Genomic DNA, 19247 nt, shown 5'->3' with positions numbered 1-19247 from the left:
GAGCTTTGTGCGTGTCTCTGTGGGTGGAGTAAAGGTGTCCTAGAGTTTTTTTTTTTCCTCTCTGGTTGCACATTTAACATGCTGGTAGAAATTAGGTAAAACTAATTTAATTTTCCCTGCGTTAAAGTCCCCGGCTACTAGGAGCACTGCCTCTGGATGAGCATTTTCCTGTTGTTTGCTTATGGCCTTATACAGCTCATTGAGGGCGGACTTTGTGCCAGTATCGGTTTGTGGTGGTAAATAGACAGCTATGAAAAATATACCTCTTGGTAAATAGTGTGGTCTACAGCTTATCATGAGATACTCTACCTCAGGCGAGCAAAACCTTGAGACTTCCTTAATATTAGATTTCGTGCACTAGCTGTTGTTTACAAATATACACAGACCCCCACCCCTTGTCTTACCGGAGGCAATAGTTCTATCTTGCCGATGCAGCGTAAACCCCGCCAGCTGTATTTTATCATTGTCGTTGTTCAGCCACGACTCGGTAAAACATAAGATATTACAGTTTTTAATGTCCCGTTGGTAGGATATTCATGATCGTAGCTGTCTATTTTGTTATCCAATAATTGTACGTTAGCTAATAGGACTGATGGTAGAGGCAGATCACCCACTTGCTATCAGATCCTTACAAGGCACCCCGACCTATGTCCCCGATGTCTCTTTCTCCTGCGAATGACGGGGATGTGGGCCTTGTCGGGTGTCTGAAGTAAATCCTTCACGTCCGAATCGTTAAAGAAAAAATCTTCGTCCAGTACAAGGTGAGTAATCGCTGTCCTGATATCCAGAAGCTCTTCTCGGTCATAAGAGATGGTGGCAGAAACATTATGTTCAAAATAAGTTACAAATAACGCGAACAAATGCACAATTGGTTAAGAGCCTGTAAAATCTCCTCCGGCGCCATTCAGGTCCAAGTGTAAGACGCACTCTACAAGATCATCAGCGGACTCCATAACAATCATCTACCACCCTCTGACCAGCTCTCTCCATTCACCCATGAACTGACACTCACCATCTTCGTAGGATGCAGCTTTCAAAGACTTGGCCTCTATCGGTTGACCTGAAATGATATATTGCTTGTTTGTTTTTTGCTTTTGAAGTGCTTTGAGATTCTATGAAAAACACTATACAAATGTAATTTATTATTATTATTATTATTATACTGAGGACTGCACACAGAACAGTAGGATATTCCAACCAAGATGGTTGCCAGGCCACATACACTGAGCATGGCTCTACACCCATCATAATTACATGGGCATGTTGTAGGGCTGTGTGGGATGAACTCTCTTACTCTCTCGCCCTCACATGCTCTCTCACAGCACCACAGAGCACATAAAACATATTCTGACTTTATCACCTGCAGTGCCTTCATGCCCACATGATCACTTATCTCAGAAAAGGAAATGGCTTTCACTTTTCACAGGAAAGAACTCCACATTGTTGTGAAAAAGCCTGATGTCCCTGCAGGTTGATATCAAAGAGAAAGGAGGAAATGGAGATGACGGTTAGAGAGTTTGGACTGAAATGGAATGACGTGTGTGTGTGTGTGTGTGTGTGTGTGTGTGTGTGTGTGTGTGTGTATTCTGATCAGGAAAGGTCACGAATACATCCTCAGCTCAGCCATGCACACATTGCTGAGTGGAACTCAAGAGTTCATAGAAGAGAATTTCCTCCTTGCGTCTTTACTCATCTCCCTCCTGCTGTGCTCTTTTTGTCACTGATGAACTCTGAATGCACAGGCTCTTCCCTGTGCACACAAATCAAATCAAAGTTTATTTGTCACGTGCGCCGAACAACAACAGGAATACAACCTTACAGTGAAATGCTTACTTACAGGCTCTAACCAACAGTGCAAAAAAGGTATTAGGTGAACAATAGGTAAGTAAAGAAATATAAACAACAGTGAAAAACAACAGTACCGGTTAGTCAGGCTGATTTGAGGTAGTATGTACATGTAGATATGGTTAAAGTGACTATGCATATATGATAAACAGAGAGTAGCAGTAGTGTAAAAGAGGCGTTGGTGGGTGGCGGGACACAATGCAGATAGCCCGGTTAGCCAATGTGCGGGGGCACTCGTTGGTCGGGCCAATTGAGGTAGTATGTACATGGATGTATAGTTAAAGTGACTATGCATATATGAGTGTATCCGGCGCCAACAGAGATGGCCGCTTCGCGTTCTTAGGAAACTATGCAGCATTTTGTTTTTTTATGTATCATTTCTTACACTGTTACCCCATGAAATCTTAAGTCTTATTACATACAGCCGGGAGGAACTATTAGATATAAGAGCAACGTCAACTTACCAACATTATGACCAGGAATACGACTTTCCCGAAGCGGATCCTCTGTTTGGTCCACCACCCAGGACAATGGATCGGATCCCAGCAGGCGACCCAAAACAACGGCGCCGCAGATGGAGCGGTCTTCTGGTCAGGCTCCGTTGACACATCGCCCACCACTCCCGAGTATACTACTCGCCAATGTCCAGTCTCTTGACAACAAGGTAGACGAAATCCGAGCAAGGGTTGCCTTCCAGAGAGACATCCGAGATTGTAACATTCTCTGTTTCACGGAAACATGGCTCACTCGGGATACGTTATCAGAGTCGGTACAGCCACCTGGTTTCTTCACGCATCGCGCCGACAGAAACTAACATCTCTCTAGTAAGAAGAAGGGCGGGGGTGTATGCCTTATGATTAACTAGTCGTGGTGTGATCATAACAACATACAGGAACTCAAGTCCTTTTGTTCACCTGACCTAGAATTCCTTACAATCAAATGCCGACCGCATTATCTACCAGGAGATTATAATCACAGTCGTGTATATCCCCCCCAAGCAGACACCTCGACTGCCCTGAAAGAACTTAATTGGACTCTATGTAAACTGGAAACCACATATCCTGAGGCTGCATTTATTGTAGCTGGGGATTTTAACAAGGCTAATCTGAAAACAAGGCTCCCTAAATTTTATCAGCGTATCGAATGCGCGACCCGGGCTGGCAAAATTCTGGATCATTGTTAATCTAACTTCCGCGACGCATACAAAGCCCCTCGCCCATTCCTTCGGCAAATCTGACCACGACTCCATTTTGTTGCTCCCAGCCTATAGACAGAAACTCAAACAGGAAACACCCGTGCTCAGGTCTGTTCAACGCTGGTCCGACCAATCTGATTCCACGCTTCAAGATTGCTTCGATCACGCAAGGTCTACAGTCAATCACGGACTACAAAAAGAAAACCAGCCCCGTCGCGGACCCCGATGTCTTGCTCCCAGACAAATGAAACAACTTCTTTGCTCGCTTTGAGGACAATACAGTGCCACCAACACGGCCCGCTACCAAAACCTGCGGGCTCTCCTTCACCGCAGCCAACCTGAGTAAAACATTTAAACGTGTTAACCCTCGAAAGGCTGCAGGCCCAGACGGCATCCTCAGCCGTATCCTCAGAGCATGCGCAGACCAGCTGGCTGGTGTGTTTACGGACATATTCAATCAATCCCTATCCCAGTCTGCTGTTCCCACATGTTTCAAGAGGGCCACCATTGTTCCTATTCTCAAGAAAGCTAAGGTATTTGAGCTAAACGACTATCGCCTCGTAGCACTCACTTCCATGATCATGAAGTGCTTTGAGAGACTAGTCAAGGATCATATCACCTCCACCCTACCTGACACCCTAGACCCACTCCAATTTGCTTACCGCCCCAATAGATCCACAGACGACGCAATCGCAATCACACTGCCCTAACCCATCTGGATAAGAGGAATATCTATGTAAGAATGCTGTTCATCGACTACAGCTCAGCATTTAACACCATAGTACCCTCCAAACTCGTCATTAAGCTCGAGACCCTGGATCTCGACCCCACCCTGTGCAACACGGTCCTGGACTTTCTGACGGGACGCCCCCAGGTGGTGAGGGTAGGAAACATCTCCACCCTGCTGATTCTCAGCCAACTCCTGTCCTTCCTGTTCACCCATGACTGCATGGCCACACACGCCTCCAACTCAATCATCAAGTTTGCAGACGACACTACAGTGGTAGGCTTGATTACCAACAACGACGAGACGGCCTACAGGGAGGAGGTGAGGGCCCTCGGAGTGTGGTGTCAGGAAAATAACCTCACACTCAACGTCAACAAAACAAAGAAGATGATCGTGGACTTCAGGAAACAGCAGAGGGAGCACCCCCTATCCACATCGACGGGACAGTAGTGGAGAAGGTGGGAAGTTTTAAGTTCCTGGGCGTACACATCACAGACAAACTGAAATGGTCCACCCACACAGACAGCGTGGTGAAGAAGGCGCAACAGTGCCTCTTCAACCTCAGGAGGCTGAAGAAATTTGGCTTGTCACCAAAAACACTCACAAACTTTTCCAGATGCACAATCGAGAGCATCCTGTCGGGCTGTATCACAGCCTGGTACGGCAACTGCTCCGCCCACAACCGAAAGGCTCTCCAGAGGGTGGTGCGGTCTGCACAACGCATCACCGGGGGCAAACTACCTGCCCTCCATGACACCTACACCACCTGATGTCACAGGAAGGTCAAAAAGATCATCAAGGACAACCACCACCCGAGCCACTGCCTGTTCACCATGCTATCATCCAGAAGGCGAGGTCAGTACAGGTGCATCAAAGCTGGGACCGAGAGACTGAAAAAGAGCTTCTCAAGGCCATCAGACTGCTAGCCACTTTAATAATAAAACATTTGATGTAATAAATGTATCACTAGTCACTTTAAACAATGCCACTTTATATAATGTTTACATACCCTACATTCCTCATCTCATATGTATATACTGTACTCTATACCATCTACTGCAGCTTGCCTATGCCGTTCGGCCATCGCTCATCCATATATTTATATGTACAGTGGGGGAAAAAAGTATTTGATCCCCTGCTGATTTTGTACGTTTGCCCACTTACAAAGAAATGATCAGTCTAATTTTAATAGTAGGTTTATTTGAACAGTGAGAGACAGAATAACAACAACAAAAATCCAGAAATAAACGCATGTCAAAAATGTTATAAAATGATTTGCATTTTAATGAGGGAAATAAGTATTTGACCCCTCTGCAAAACATGACTTAGTACTTGGTGGCAAAACCCTTGTTGGCAATCACAGCGGTCAGATGTTTCTTGGAGTTGGCCACCAGGTTTGCACACATCTCAGGAGGGATTTTGTCCTACTCCTCTTTGCAGATCTTCTCCAAGTCATTAAGGTTTCGAGGCTGACGTTCGGCAACTCAAACCTTCAGCTCTCTTCACAGATTTTCTATGGGATTAAGGTCTGGAGACTGGCTAGGCCACTCCAGGACCTTAATGTGCTTCTTCTTGAGCCACTCCTTTGTTGCCTTGGCCGTGTGTTTTGGGTCATTGTCATGCTGGAATACCCATCCACGATCCATTTTCAATGCCCTGGCTGAGGGAAGGAGGTTCTCACCCAAGATTTGACGGTACATGGCCTCGTCCATCGTCCCTTTGATGCGGTGAAGTTGTCCTATCCCCTTAGCAGGTAAACACCCCCAAAGCATAATGTTTCCACCTCCATGTTTGACGGTGGAGATGATGTTCTTGGGGTCATAGGCAGCATTCCTCCTCCTCCAAAAACGGCGAGTTGAGTTGATGTCAAAGAGCTCCATTTTGGTCTCATCTGACCACAACACTTTCACCAGTTGTCCTCTGAGTCATTCAGATGTTCATTGGCACACTTCAGATGGGCATGTATATGTATTCTTGAGCAGGGGGACCTTGCGGGCGCTGCAATGGTAGTGTGTTACCATTGTTTTCTTGGTGACTATGGTCCCAGCTGCCTTGAGATCATTGAGAAAATCCTCCCGTGTAGTTCTGGGCTGATTCCTCACCGTTCTCATGATCATTGCAACTCCACGAGGTGAGATCTTGCATGGAGCCCCAGGCCGAGGGATATTGACAGTTCTTTTGTGTTTCTTCCATTTGCAAGTAATCGCACCAAATGTTGTCACCTTCTCACCAAGCTGCTTGGCGATGGTCTTGTAGCCCATTCCAGCCTTGTGTAGGTCTACAATCTTGTCCCTGACATCCTTGGAGAGCTCTTTGGTCTTGGCCATGGTGGAGAGTTTGGAATCTGATTGATTGATTGCTTCTGTGGACAGGTGTATTTTTTACAGGTAACAAGCTGCAGTTAGGAGCACACTCTTAATCTCAGCTCGTTACCTGTATAAAAGACACCTGGGAGCCAGAAATCTTGCTGATTGAGAGGGAGTCAAATGGTTATTTCCCTCATTAAAATGCAAATCAATTTATAACATTTTTGAAATGCGTTTTTCTGGATATTTTTGTTGTTATTCTGTCTCTCACTGTTCAAATAAACCTACCATTAAAATTATAGACTGATCCTTTCTTTGTCAGTAGGCAAATGTACAAAATCAGCAGGGGATCAAATACTTTTTTCCCCCACTGTACATATTCTTATTCAATCCTTTACACTTGTGTGTAAAAGGTAGTTGTTGTGAAATTGTTAGATTACGTGTAAGATATTACTGCATGGTCGGAACTAGAAGCACAAGATTTCGCCACACTCGCACTAACATCTGCTAACCATGTGTATGTGACCAATAAAATTAGATTTGATGATAAACAGAGAACAGCAGCAGCGTAACAGAGGAGTTGGGGGGGGGAACACAATGCAAATAGTCCAGGTAGCCATTTGATTACCTGTTCAGGAGTCTTATGGCTTGGGGGCAAAACTGTTGAGAAGCCTTTTTGTCCTAGACTTGGCACTCCGGTACCGTCTATGACTGGGGTGGCTGGGGTCTTTGACAATTTTTAGGGCCTTCCTCTGACACCGCCTGGTGTAGAGAGAGACACACACACACTGAATTGACATCGACACAGTGAATTTGAGTGATTAGATTTAATGACAGCACCAGAGAGAGAGAGAGTGTGCGCGCCCATCCCAGTCTGGCAGCTGGCCAAAACACACTTGGGGATGCCCTGCATTACAATGACCACTTAAAGATACAGCACCGCTTTGCTGCTGCTCTCTCTCGTCTTAGCGGAGGTACATGTATGTATCTGAATTGTCGCTATGTGGATTTGCAGTCTGCCTTCCCTCCCCATCCTGTGATTGGTCAGGAGCAAGTGTGTTTATGAGGGGGGCTGTTCTACTCACGTGATGATGTCACAGTGAGTGTTGAGTGTTGATCTGAAGCCCAGGTATACCCAGGTATTCTGACCTCTATGTATTTCACAGTGCTAATGTCTGGCTGTCGGTCTCTGTGTGCAAAGATATGAGGCATTTTTTTATGTTTGGTAACATCAAGTGATGGCTTGGATCATATAAGCCTGAATGATAAGTGCAAAAGAGGGAAGGGGAGAGAGGAAGGGGAGTGGAAGAGAGAGAGAGAAGGAGGGGGGGCCCTATGAAAGTGAGCTCTTCTGCAAGCAGCTCTGCTTTTGCCTGTGTCTGCATGTGTGTGATTACTGACCCCACATCTGCATGCCTGGGAGGGAAGGAGGGAGAGAATGAAGGGAATGGAAGGAGAGAGGGAGGAGGGAAGAGATGGAGGAAGCAAAGAAGGAGAGATGGAGAGAGAGCACTCACAGCAGTGTGTGGTTGTGAGACTGAAGGAAGAAATTGGTGGCCAATGCCAACACTTACGTGTGTGTGTGTGTGTTCTGCCCTTGTGTCCTTGGACCTGTTTGTCATGGAAATGAGCCAGGATGAGCTTCCTCTTCCTGTTCAGCAAATTAGAATTTGTTCTTAACTGACTTTCCTAGTTAAATAAGGGTTAAATAAAATAAATACAAATCCCTCTCTCTCTCCCTCCCTCCATCTCTCTCATAGAGCGGCTGTCTCTAAGGAGTCATCTTGGACCGCATCCTTTGCCCACAATAACGTTAAAGAACACGCACACATTATACAAACACATTATACAAACACACACACATTAAATATACACACACACACACACACACACCAATCCCACAGTCAGCATGGCAGTGCACACTTCAGTGGTTGTGCTGTTTCAGAGCGAGGGATCTACAGTTGATGTCAGAAGTTTACATACAATGAGGTTGTAGTCATTAAAACTCGTTTTTCAACCACTCCACAAATGTCTTGTTAACAAACTATAGTTTTGGCAAGTCGGTTAGGACATCTACTTTGTGCATGACACAAGCAATTTTTCCAACAATAGTTTACAGACAAATTATTTCACTTATAATTCGCTGTATCACAATTCCAGTGGGTCAGAAGATTACATACACTAAGTTGACTGTGCCTTTAAACAGCTTGGACAATTCCAGAAAATGAGTCAATTGGAGGTGTACCTGTGGATGTACTTCAAAGCCTATCTTCAAACTCAGTGCCTCTTTGCTTGACATCATGGGAAAATCAAAAGAAATCAGCCAAGACCTCAGGAAAAAGAAATTGTAGACCTCCACAAGTCCAAACCCCTGAAGGTACCACGTTCATCTGTACAAACAATAGTATGCAAGTATAAACACCATGGGACCACACAGCCGTCATACCACTCAGGAAGGAGATGCATTCTGTCTCCTAGAGATGAACGTACTTTGGTGCGAAAAGTGCAAATCAATCCCAGAACAACAGCAAAGGACCTTGTGAAGATGCTGGAGGAAACGGGTACAAAAGTGTCTATATCCACAGTAAAATGAGTCCTATATCGACGTAACCTGAAAGGCTGCTCTGCAAAGAAGAAGCCACTGCTCCAAAACTGCCATAAAAAAGCCAGACTACGGTTTGCAACTGCACATGGGGACAAAGAAAGTACTTTTTGGAGAAATGTCCTTTGGTCTGATGAAACAAAATAGAACTGTTTGGCCATAGTGACCATCTTTATGTTTGGAGGAAAAAGGGAGAGGCTTGCAAGCCGAAGAACACCATCCCAACCGTGAAACACGGGGGTTGCAGCATCATGTTGTGGGGGTGCTTTGCTGCAGGAGGAACTGGTGCACTTCACAAAATAGATGGCATCATGAGCGAGTTAAATGTTGCTTCTATATATCCACATCATCTCAAGACCTCAGTCAGGAAGTTAAAGCTTGGTCACAAATGGGTCTTCCAAATGGACAATGACCCCAAGCATACTTCCAAAGTTGTGGCAAAATGGCTTAAGGACAACAAAGTCAAGGTATTGGAGTGGCCATCACAAAGCCCTGACCTCAATCCTATAGACATTTTTGGGCAGAACTGAAAAATCGTGTGTGAGCAAGGAGGCCTACAAACCTGACTCAGTTACACCAGCTCTGTCAAGAGGAATGGGCCAAAATTCACCCAACTTATTGTGGGAAGCTTGTGGAAGGCAACCCTAAACATTTGACCCAAGTTAAACAATTTAAGTGCTACCAAATACTAACTGAGTGTATGTAAACTTCTGACTCAGGGGAATGTGATGAAAGAAATAAAAGCTGAAAGAAATAATTCTCTCTACTATTTTTCTGACATTTCACATTCTTAAAATAAAGTGGTGATCCTAACTGACCTAAGACAGGGAATTTTTACTAGGATTAAATGTCAGGAATTGTGAAAAACTCAGTTTAAATGTATTTGGCTAAGGTGTATGTAAACTTCCGACTTCAACTGTATCTGACACAGGAAGGAGAGGACTGGCAGAGAATACACAACGATAACCCCCCCACCTCTTCCACTCCTCTCTCTCACACACACATACACACACATTCTATATTTCTCCCTTCCTCATTTTCTTCCTCTCTCCTTATCTTGGTCTCTCCCTTTCACACGGTCTCTCTCACACACACGGACACGCAGACACACCAATCTCCAGGGGACCCTCTCCACTCCACTACCTGTTGTCTTGGTAACCACACACTGTGTGTGAACCATGTGACGAAGAAGGTGAAGACAGAGCTCATATCTGCCGCATCGACATTGACACACACACACACACACACACACACACACACACACACACACACACACACACACACACACACACACACACACACACACACACACACACACACACACACTCGTGTGCATGCACAGATATGCTTCATAAAGATCCCAATAGAATAATGTCATGGCCTTTAGCCTGAAGAATCTGATTTCCAGTCACGCATGCTCTCGTGTGTGTGTGTGTGTGTGTGTGTGTGTGTGTGTGTGTTTGCACACGCATGCACGTAAGTGTGCAGAGACATGCACGTTCCCCACTGTGATAGTGGATTATCTAGTGAGCATGTGTTCTAACGCAAAATGGCTGCCATGTGCATCACCCAGGTGGGTGCCTAGCTACACATTAGTGGGTGATGAAGAGCGGTGTTCCCGTCATCTGTAAAGGGCTTTGAGACCTGGTGAAAAACACAATATGAAATCAATTCATTAGTATATGGGCCAGTACTCTGCAAAGGTGTTATGTCTGCATCTGTTAGTGAGTGTGTATTACTAGAGGTGTCTGTGTAACTAAATAATTGTGTTTGTCTGTGGAGGTCTGGTTTAGGGTGTGTGTATGTATTTCTGTGTCCATGTCAGTGCAGGGAAGTGTGTAAACATGTCTGATTGTGTTTACAGTATGTCTCTGAGTGTGTGTGGTGTGTATTTCCATAATCGTATGTGTATGTATCGCTGATTGTGTGTATCATGTGTGTGAATACAGTATATATCTGATTATAAGTGTATCTGTGTGTAGATGTGCGTGCCCAGCTGGTGGAGCAGCAGCGGTGTTTGGAACAGCAGACAGAGATGAGGGTGCAGCTGCTGCAGGACCTGCAGGACTTCTTCAGGAAGAAGGCTGAGATCGAGACGGAGTACTCCAGGAACCTGGAGAAACTAGCCGAGAGGTTCATGGCCAAGACACGCAGCACCAAGGACCATCAGCAGTACAAGTAAGAGGATGTGTGTGTGTGTGTGTGTGTGTGTGTGTGTGTGTGTGTAAAACTGCTTATTTGTGTGTGCATAGCTCATATGGGTTTATGTGTAAACAGTGGCTTTATGTTTGTGTTGATTTGAGTACAACCTCCCCGATCTTTCTCTCTCCTACAGAAAGGACCAGAACTTGCTGTCTCCAGTTAACTGCTGGTACCTGCTGCTGAACCAGGTAATGAATCTGTTTGTTTGCATGTGTGCTCCATCCTGAAGGCACATATTGCTGACATGTTGGTTCTCTTCATTAAAAAGTAGCCTGTGTTCAGGCAATGTAAGCACATGATCTATCTCGCTCTTCAGGTGAGAAGGGAGAGTAAGGACCACGCCACACTCAGTGACCTCTACCTGAACAACGTCATCACCCGCCTCACGCACATCAGCGACGACTCCGCCCGCCTGCTCAAAAGAGTGAGCCAATCACAGCCTCTTCTCATGCACGTGTCACAGATCATCAGGGGTCAGCGTTCAAAGATGACTTTCCCAAGGGAATAGAGGGTTTAATAGCTTCGATGACAAGTCTGTTAGTATGAGAGGGAGCAAGAAGAGGACCAGAAGAGTTAATGTTTTCTAAGGAAAAGTAAAGGCTCATATTTCCTCCTGTGTATTTTCCCAGAAGCCTCTTGGTTTGAGAGGGAGCTATTAAAGGAGCCACAAAGAATTAACCTGATGGGTTTTAATCAAAAGTACAGAAGGTCCACATTTCCCCCCGTGTATTTTTAGAGAAGCCTGCCTCCGAGTACTGTAGAACAAGTTAAACACACACACCCCTTCCGAGTTCAGCTCATCATGTTCATTATTCATATCTCTGTGGCTCCTGTTTTATTAATGAGAGCTAAAGTGCTGAGAGACCTGCTAGCTTGTAGATACATACAGTACACCTAGACAAAGAGGCTTCGTAACTGTGTTATAACAGCTTTGAAGCCAGGGGCGCAACTTTGATTTTAAAAGTGGGGGGACATAAAGTTATTTATTTTAATTATATATATATATATTTTTTGTTTACAGTCGGATAAACACTCAACTGCCTACCCAACCACTCGGAGGCATCCACATGGTCCTAAAGCACATCCTTGCCTCGTTTTGTATATCATTCCAATGATAAAACTGGTTGCTGCCCCCCCGTCCCCCATCCCTAGTGAAAGTTTCGCCCCTGTATGAAGCTCTAGCACACAGATGACACTTGTCAGTCACTGTGAGTGAGCCGAGGATGACACCGGCTGGTGACCATGACAACGCTGAGTTTCTGACAGCCTGGTGTCCATGGTGACCGGCTCAGCTGGTCCGCCTCACAGTGAGAAGGCTAGTGGAATGGGATTCATCCATTCTGGGATTTTAGAGTCATTTGGCTTAATGCAATATTAATGCTGTACAGAATGCTATAAGTCAAACTCCCAAACTGGAAGGAGCTGTTTAATACATGAGGACTCAGACACATACACACACACACACACACACACACACACACACACACACACACACACACACACACACACACACACACAGGAGCTAGGAGCTACAGCCCGGCTCCTGCCACTATATGTTTTATTTATGGATTCATCCGTTTGTGGATGTATTTATTTATTCATATGCCCTCTTTATCGGATTATGAAACGTTTCTCATTTGCAGTGATGACCTCCCTTCTCCACTGTGTTGATGAAATATCTCTCTCCTCCTCTCTCTCTTCCTCCATACCCCTCTCTCTCGTCTACCCACTCTGCTCCCCTCCTCCCCCCTCCCTCCTCTCTCAGAGTAAAGAGATCACCTTTCAGCTGCAGGAGGACTTGATGAAGCTCCTGAATGAACTCTACACCGTAAGTGACATCCTCTATAACTGCCACACACACACACACACACACGCGCACACACACACACACACACACACACACACGCACACACACACGCACACACAGTCTCCATTAAACATATAACTTTAGGGATTTGAAAGCTTTTTTTTACTTTCACTTTTCCTGTTCTTAAACAACACATCATCAAAAACGGACACACTTTCATTTTAAACATTGCAACGTGAACTTTGAGGAATGAGTAACTTTTTCTGTGCTCTACCAATTCTTGTAATTTCAGCAAAATGCTGTAAAGGAAAGTTGCTGAGCGTTAAGCTTAGATAAGTGAAGGCTTGGCAGCCTTAAAAGCTTCTGGTGTAAATAAATAAATAAACACATGAGCTAGCAAGAACTTAGAGGGGACAGGTCTGTTCCTAACCTCACAGGGTGAAGGGAGGTTTAGGGTGGGTGCAACTGTCAACGGTGGGGAACATTTGTCAGGTGACTGTGGTATGAGCAGTAAGGTCATGTTCAGTAGGCACGAAACAGGAGAAAACACTTTCAAACGGAGGAGGTACTACTGAACTCGTTCAATGAGGAGCATTCTTTCTGCTTTCCATGTCAAAACCTTTCCGTCCATTAGTGCCTTCTGAACACGACCCAAATGATTTGCCTGGGCAGAGTTGTTGACAGATGGATGCATTGTGGGCTGTGGTTGCTAGGTGATGAAGACATACCACATGTACCATGGGGAGACGCTGAACGCGGAAACCAAGCTGAGGGATGCCGAACGTCAGGTGGGGGTTGGCAAAGTGGGGCCTGGCGGGGGGGTGGAGCCGCTATTCGGCATGCGTATAGAGGAACGCCACCAGAGACGCAACGCCGCCCGCAAGATGGAGAAGATGAGGGAGAAGGTACAGAGACCCTTGAGGGACAAACTCTCCTTTCCTGCATTCATTTAGATTTTTTTTTTTTTTAAGTCTAACTTTTATTTTCTCCTCACCCTTCTCTCTCGCTCTCTCCTCCCTCTCTCTGCTCCCACTCTTTCCCTCTCTCTGTCGCTCTCTCTCCAGAGGAAGGCTAAGTACTCTGAGAACAAGCTGAAGTCTCTGAAGGCCAGGAACGAGTACCTTCTGACGATGGAGGCCACCAACTCCTCCGTGTTCAAATACTACATCCACGACCTGCCCGATATCATAGACGTGAGTACACACACACACACACACACACACACAAACAAGCCGATTCAGTAGATTTCATTATTACCTAAGCAGTGTTGACAAAAAGTGTTAGGTGTGTCGTTCTCTAACACATTACCATCCCCTCCCTCAGTGTTGTGACCTGGGGTACCATTCCAGTCTGAGTCGTGCGTTGAAGACCTACCTGTCTGCAGAGCTGAGTCTGGAGGCCTCCAGGCGGACAGGGTTGGAGGTACTGGAGGGGGCCGTAGAGGGCCTGGATCCTTCCCGAGACAGACAGCGCCTGCTGGGCCTCTACCCCACTGCCTTCTGCCCCCCGCCACGCTTCAGCTTCCAGCCCCACATGGGGGACCCCGTGAGTGCGCAGAAGTGCAAAAACACACAAGCACGGATTCACACACAGACGTACGCGCACACAGTGACACCCCCCCACCCCCTGCCCAGGTAGGCGCCCGGTCATGCTGTGTGTTGTTCCTGTTTCCTGTCAGGTGACCCAGATAGCCGCCCAGCCACAGGTGCAGGCAGAGCTCACATCTAGGCTGCAGCAGCTCCAGTCACGCCTCTCTACCCTGAAGATAGAGAACGAGGAGGTGAGACACACACACACACACACATTTATCACACAGTCATATGTAGTTTCCCAGTGTGCTTTGCTGGAGAGGTGAGACCAGACATATATAGTTTTTCAGTGTGCTGTGTTGTAGTTTGGTTGACTCTCAGACGACATGCTGTGGGACGAAGGAGAGGGAGGTCGGGTTGGATTGATTTTGTGACCGATGTAAACTTACAAATAAACCATTTTCGTTCCCTGAAGCTAGAGCTTTTTTGGGTTATTTATAGTGTGCTTTTGGAGTGTGTATTACGGTTGAGCAGTATGTATATGGATTGCTGTGGAATGGGAGGGCAGCTGTTATCTAACCCTGAAGGGCACAGAAGTGCTGATGAAGACTGGAGTAATGAGCTGCATCTGCATGTCTCAGCACACACACACACACACACACCGTAATTACCATACACAAATAAACACTCTCACACACCACCTGCACCATACAGATTTAAGATGTGCACACTCGCTCAAACCTCATATCCACAAGTACATGAACACACACATACACCACACAATCTGTGAGCGACTACTTTGGTCTAACTCTATTTCCCCTACCCGCAGGTGAAGAAGACATCGGGGGCCACTTTCACCACCCTTCAGGACATGACAGTGCTGGATGACTATGACGTTTCCCAGAGTTTCACCCACAGCCCCTCTTCAGAGTCGGTCAAGTCCAGCGTGTCGGACGGCTACCTAAACAAACCTAGCCTCGCCAAGCGCCGTGCCAACCAACAGGAGACTGAGCTCTTCTACTTCACGGTGAGACACACACTCAGAGACAGACACACACACACACAGGCTAGTTGATGTCGACAGTTAGGTAGATGTACAGTTAATAAACGCTGTATGTTCTTCTGTCTGTGGTCCACAGAAGTTCCGTGAGTATCTGGAGGGCAGTAATCTGATCTCCAAACTACAGGCCAAGCACGACCTGCTGAAGAAAGCCATGGCCGAGGGTAAGAGACCCCACGCTCTATCTTGCTTTCTCGATTCTTTCTTGCGGTCTACCCTCTTTCTTTCTCTCTCTCTCTCTCTCTTTGTTAGCCTGATCCACGCTGGGCTCTCGTTTTGTTTCACTTGAATCCGTGTAGTGAAACAGAATGTGAGCTTGCGATATCAGGATGATCAAACAAGGCTATCTTTTTGTAACTGCTATCTCTCTCACTGCCTCTTTTATGGCTGAGAAATATGCCTTGCGTGCTAATGCCCTCCCTGTCTGACAATAAAAAAACCTGCCCTCTCTCTGTCTGCCTGTGTCTTTCATGTCTCTCCAGGGTATATAGCAGACACGCTGACCACCAGGTATAGCTCTTAAGCATGTTATTGACTGAAGCTCTGTTTTATCCGTTTCTATATTTTAAATTGTCTCACCTCTCGCCTTTGAGCTCTGCAAATTAAAACTGAGTCACTGTTGCCTCTGTTTCTCTCCTAGCCGTGGACGAAAGAACTCCCATAGCAATCACCAGGTAATGTTTCCACTGTTCCTCCCGCTGCTTGTGTCTGTGTGTGGTTGGCCTCTGGTGGCTGCTTAATTGACCGGATGTGTTTTTTTTAGGACTCGACTAAAGCCATTCCTCTGCTGGTGGAGAGCTGCATCCGCTACATCAACCTCCATGGTGAGTCCTTCTGTTGAAAACAACATGGTGGATCCTCTCCTTAGCCTATTTGGGGGCTAGGGGTTAGGAGCCAAGTCCTTTTCAAGTTCCTCTGATGTGTACTGACACATGATTAGACTCTCATAACCGCCTCCCATCTCCTTCAGGTCTTCAGCACCAGGGCATATTCCGTGTGTCGGGGTCGCAGGTGGAGGTCAACGACATCAAGAACTCATTTGAGAGAGGTGAGAGGTCACTGTGAGGTCATCACACTTGTGCTCCCAGGTCAGGGGAAAGGAAACTAGCCATGTCTGTCTCTGTTGCCAAGGTAACGACCCCCTGATTGACGAGGAGAATAACCATGACATCAACTCGGTGGCCGGTGTGCTGAAGCTCTACTTCCGGGGGCTGGAGAACCCCCTCTTTCCCAAGGAAAGGTTCAACGACCTAATTTCCTGTGTCCGTGAGTAGCACTTCCTTCCTCTATGGTGTGGGAGGTGGCTGAACTAGAGGACAGGGGTCACTGTTTTAAAGGGGGGAGTGGTGTTTTTTTGTGTGTGTTTGAAAAAAGTATCAGCTGTGAAGGTTTTGTGGTTTACCATGACTGCGGGGGACATTTGGACAGCTCTAACACGCAACTTGTTGTTGTAAAAATGACCTCATCACCAGTCGATATGGCCCTTAATTTAAAACGTATTTAAAATGCAACAGATTCCAATTGCTTTGCATGCTTCACATAAATGCACTGTTAGTTTTAGGTCTCCATAAATGATCAGCGCCTGTTCATTGACAAAAAGAGCCGTTTTGAAATGCAGTAGTGTGTTTTCAATTTTGGCACTGTCAAAATGGGTCCCGCTACATCTCTCTCTCTGCATCTCTCTCTCTGCATCTCTCTCTCTGCATCTCTCTCTTCCTCCCACACACGTCTCCAATGCCTCTCTCTATGGGCTGCATATGTTTCAGGATTACACCTCATGAGTTCCTGGGAATATTACTGACTGTGTGTGTGTGTGTGTGTGTGTGTGTGTGTGTGTGTGTGTTCCCACAGGTATAGAGAGCCTGTATGACAGAGCTCAGTGTATTCGTAAGATTCTACTGGGTGTTCCACGGGCGACTCTGGTGGTGATGAGATACCTGTTCGCCTTCCTCAACCAGTGAGTGTCTGTATGCTAACACAGAACCACGTCTGGGCTAATCTAGAACCCACAGAATCACACAGAAGCAGTACTGGGTTTGACTAGAACACATATAACCACACAGAACCAGGTCTGGGTTAGTCTAGAACATATAGAACCAAGCTGAACCAGATCTGGGCTCGTCAAGAGCACACAGAACCAGGTCTGGGCTAGTCAAAACCACACAGAACCAGGTCTGGACTAGTGTTGAACACACAGAACCAGTACTGGGTTAGTCAAGAACATGTAGGTCTGCGGTAGTCTAGATCACACAGAACCACATACAACACGGTCTGTCTGTCTGTATTTGGCTGAACACGATGTCTCATCTCTGCAGCTCCAAATAGAGATGGAGGAGGAAGTGTGAACGGGAGGAGAGAGGGAGAAGTGTGAGGTGCAGGTGTGATCTACCACAGCAGAGTCTGAATGTTAGATTGCAGAGTGTTAGATTGCAGTATTCGGTATGAGTATGATGAACATTCCGCATACTTCTATTTGTATCCTGGAGTTAGTGTTTTACTTCCTGCCTGGTCATGTGATGTGGTGTTTAAGTAGTAACATTTGCCCTGTGCCCCCTGCCCAGCTTATCCCAGTACAGCGACGAGAACATGATGGATGCTGGGAATCTGGCCATCGTCTTCGGCCCCACCCTGCTGCCCACGCCCGACGCCCTGGACCAGGTGGCCTGCCAGGCGCATGTTAATGAGGTCATCAAGACGGTCATCCTGCACCACGACAACATCTTCCCCGACCCCCCGGAGGTGCCTGGGCCTGTCTATGAGAAGTGTATGACTGGAGACCAGTACTGGTGAGACAGATGGACTATACTGTATACTCCAGCCTTGCAACCAACCATCTGTGCTTTTATCCTTCTGTTCATCCATTTTGTGAAGTACCAAGAGGGCCCGGTTCTAGCAAGTCTGTCTAATATTGCTGACTGCTGCAGTTATGGTGCTTACACTCCCTTTTTCATCCTTTCCCTCCCTTCACACCCAAACTCTCTTTCGCTCCCTCTCTCCCTTTATCCTCTCCAGCGAGAGTCCGTTCAGCGAGCCGGGTGGGGAGGCGGAGCCTGACGGCGGCACAGAGACTCAGACCAGTGAGGAGGGTACGCTCTGACCTTTGACCTCTACACAATCACCCAGTGGGCTTCTCTCTTATCCACCAATGGATAGAGAGCTGTCTCCATGGCAACAGCTAGCATAGACTCCCCTCTCTCCCTCTGTCGTCTCTCGCTGTGTGCAGTGTGTGATTCCCATTGTAAGGGGGAGGCGGTGGGGTGATGGCTAGCTAAGACTCTTATGCTCCGATTTCTCTTTCGCGTTCCCCTCGTTCCTCATTGGCTGAGCTCGGAAGGTCAAGCCGGGGACATTAGTGATTGACAGGTCCCCCTCGATCATACGATTTGGCTCTTATCTCTCTGTCCTTCTGCTTCCCGACCCCTCTCTCTCCATTTCTCTATTTTTCTCTTCCGTCTCGCTCTGTCTCTCAGAGGGGGAAGCAGTAGAGGCAGTAGCCAGGTTTGACTATACGGGCCGGTCGGGGCGGGAGCTCTCCTTTAAGAAGGGAGTGACCCTGCAGCTGTTCCAGCGTGCATCACATGACTGGTGGGAGGGGCGACTCAACGGCACCCATGGACTGGTGCCTCACCAGTACATAACACTGAAGGACAGGCAAGTACACGGCTACAGCATAGCTAGCACATAGCATACACGCTAAGTGACAGAACCATGCCAAGAGAACATGTCTGTAAAATATGCCTACAGCGGCATCCCATTGTGGGTTGTTATCAAATTAACTATTGAATGAAAATTTACGTGCTCAACTCCTTTTTACTGTATCAAAGGAACTGCCCCTTTTTCATTCTTTAAACGTGTTTTTTGGGATTGATTGACTGACTGATTGATGACCTAAGTTATTAATTAAATTGATTGGAGTGAACAATTACTGGCCACTGGTATTGATTGACTAACTGATCATTTGTCCGATTAGAGTG

General features: G+C 46.5%; 1 protein-coding gene across 1 annotated transcript in view; it reads left to right on the top strand.

Moving 5' to 3' along the window:
• Positions 1-19247, top strand: part of LOC115198692 (SLIT-ROBO Rho GTPase-activating protein 1-like) — a 29915-nt gene that overhangs the window by 7516 nt on the left and 3152 nt on the right. Inside the window, exons 2-20 of the mRNA XM_029760850.1 lie at positions 10658-10853; positions 11011-11065; positions 11194-11301; positions 12643-12705; positions 13398-13589; positions 13749-13877; positions 14008-14229; positions 14363-14464; positions 15043-15240; positions 15353-15437; positions 15756-15783; positions 15914-15947; positions 16037-16097; positions 16244-16321; positions 16405-16539; positions 17125-17230; positions 17835-18059; positions 18286-18359; positions 18744-18924. Coding sequence (XP_029616710.1) covers positions 10658-10853; positions 11011-11065; positions 11194-11301; positions 12643-12705; positions 13398-13589; positions 13749-13877; positions 14008-14229; positions 14363-14464; positions 15043-15240; positions 15353-15437; positions 15756-15783; positions 15914-15947; positions 16037-16097; positions 16244-16321; positions 16405-16539; positions 17125-17230; positions 17835-18059; positions 18286-18359; positions 18744-18924 — 2272 coding nt within the window. The remainder of the gene's footprint in view (positions 1-10657; positions 10854-11010; positions 11066-11193; positions 11302-12642; positions 12706-13397; positions 13590-13748; positions 13878-14007; positions 14230-14362; positions 14465-15042; positions 15241-15352; positions 15438-15755; positions 15784-15913; positions 15948-16036; positions 16098-16243; positions 16322-16404; positions 16540-17124; positions 17231-17834; positions 18060-18285; positions 18360-18743; positions 18925-19247) is intronic.

This window comes from Salmo trutta, chromosome 8 (genome assembly GCF_901001165.1).
Source record: "Salmo trutta chromosome 8, fSalTru1.1, whole genome shotgun sequence".
NCBI lineage: Eukaryota > Metazoa > Chordata > Actinopteri > Salmoniformes > Salmonidae > Salmo > Salmo trutta.
The sequence above is the reverse complement of the archived record's forward strand: the minus strand, read 5'-3'. Positions and strand labels throughout refer to the sequence as shown.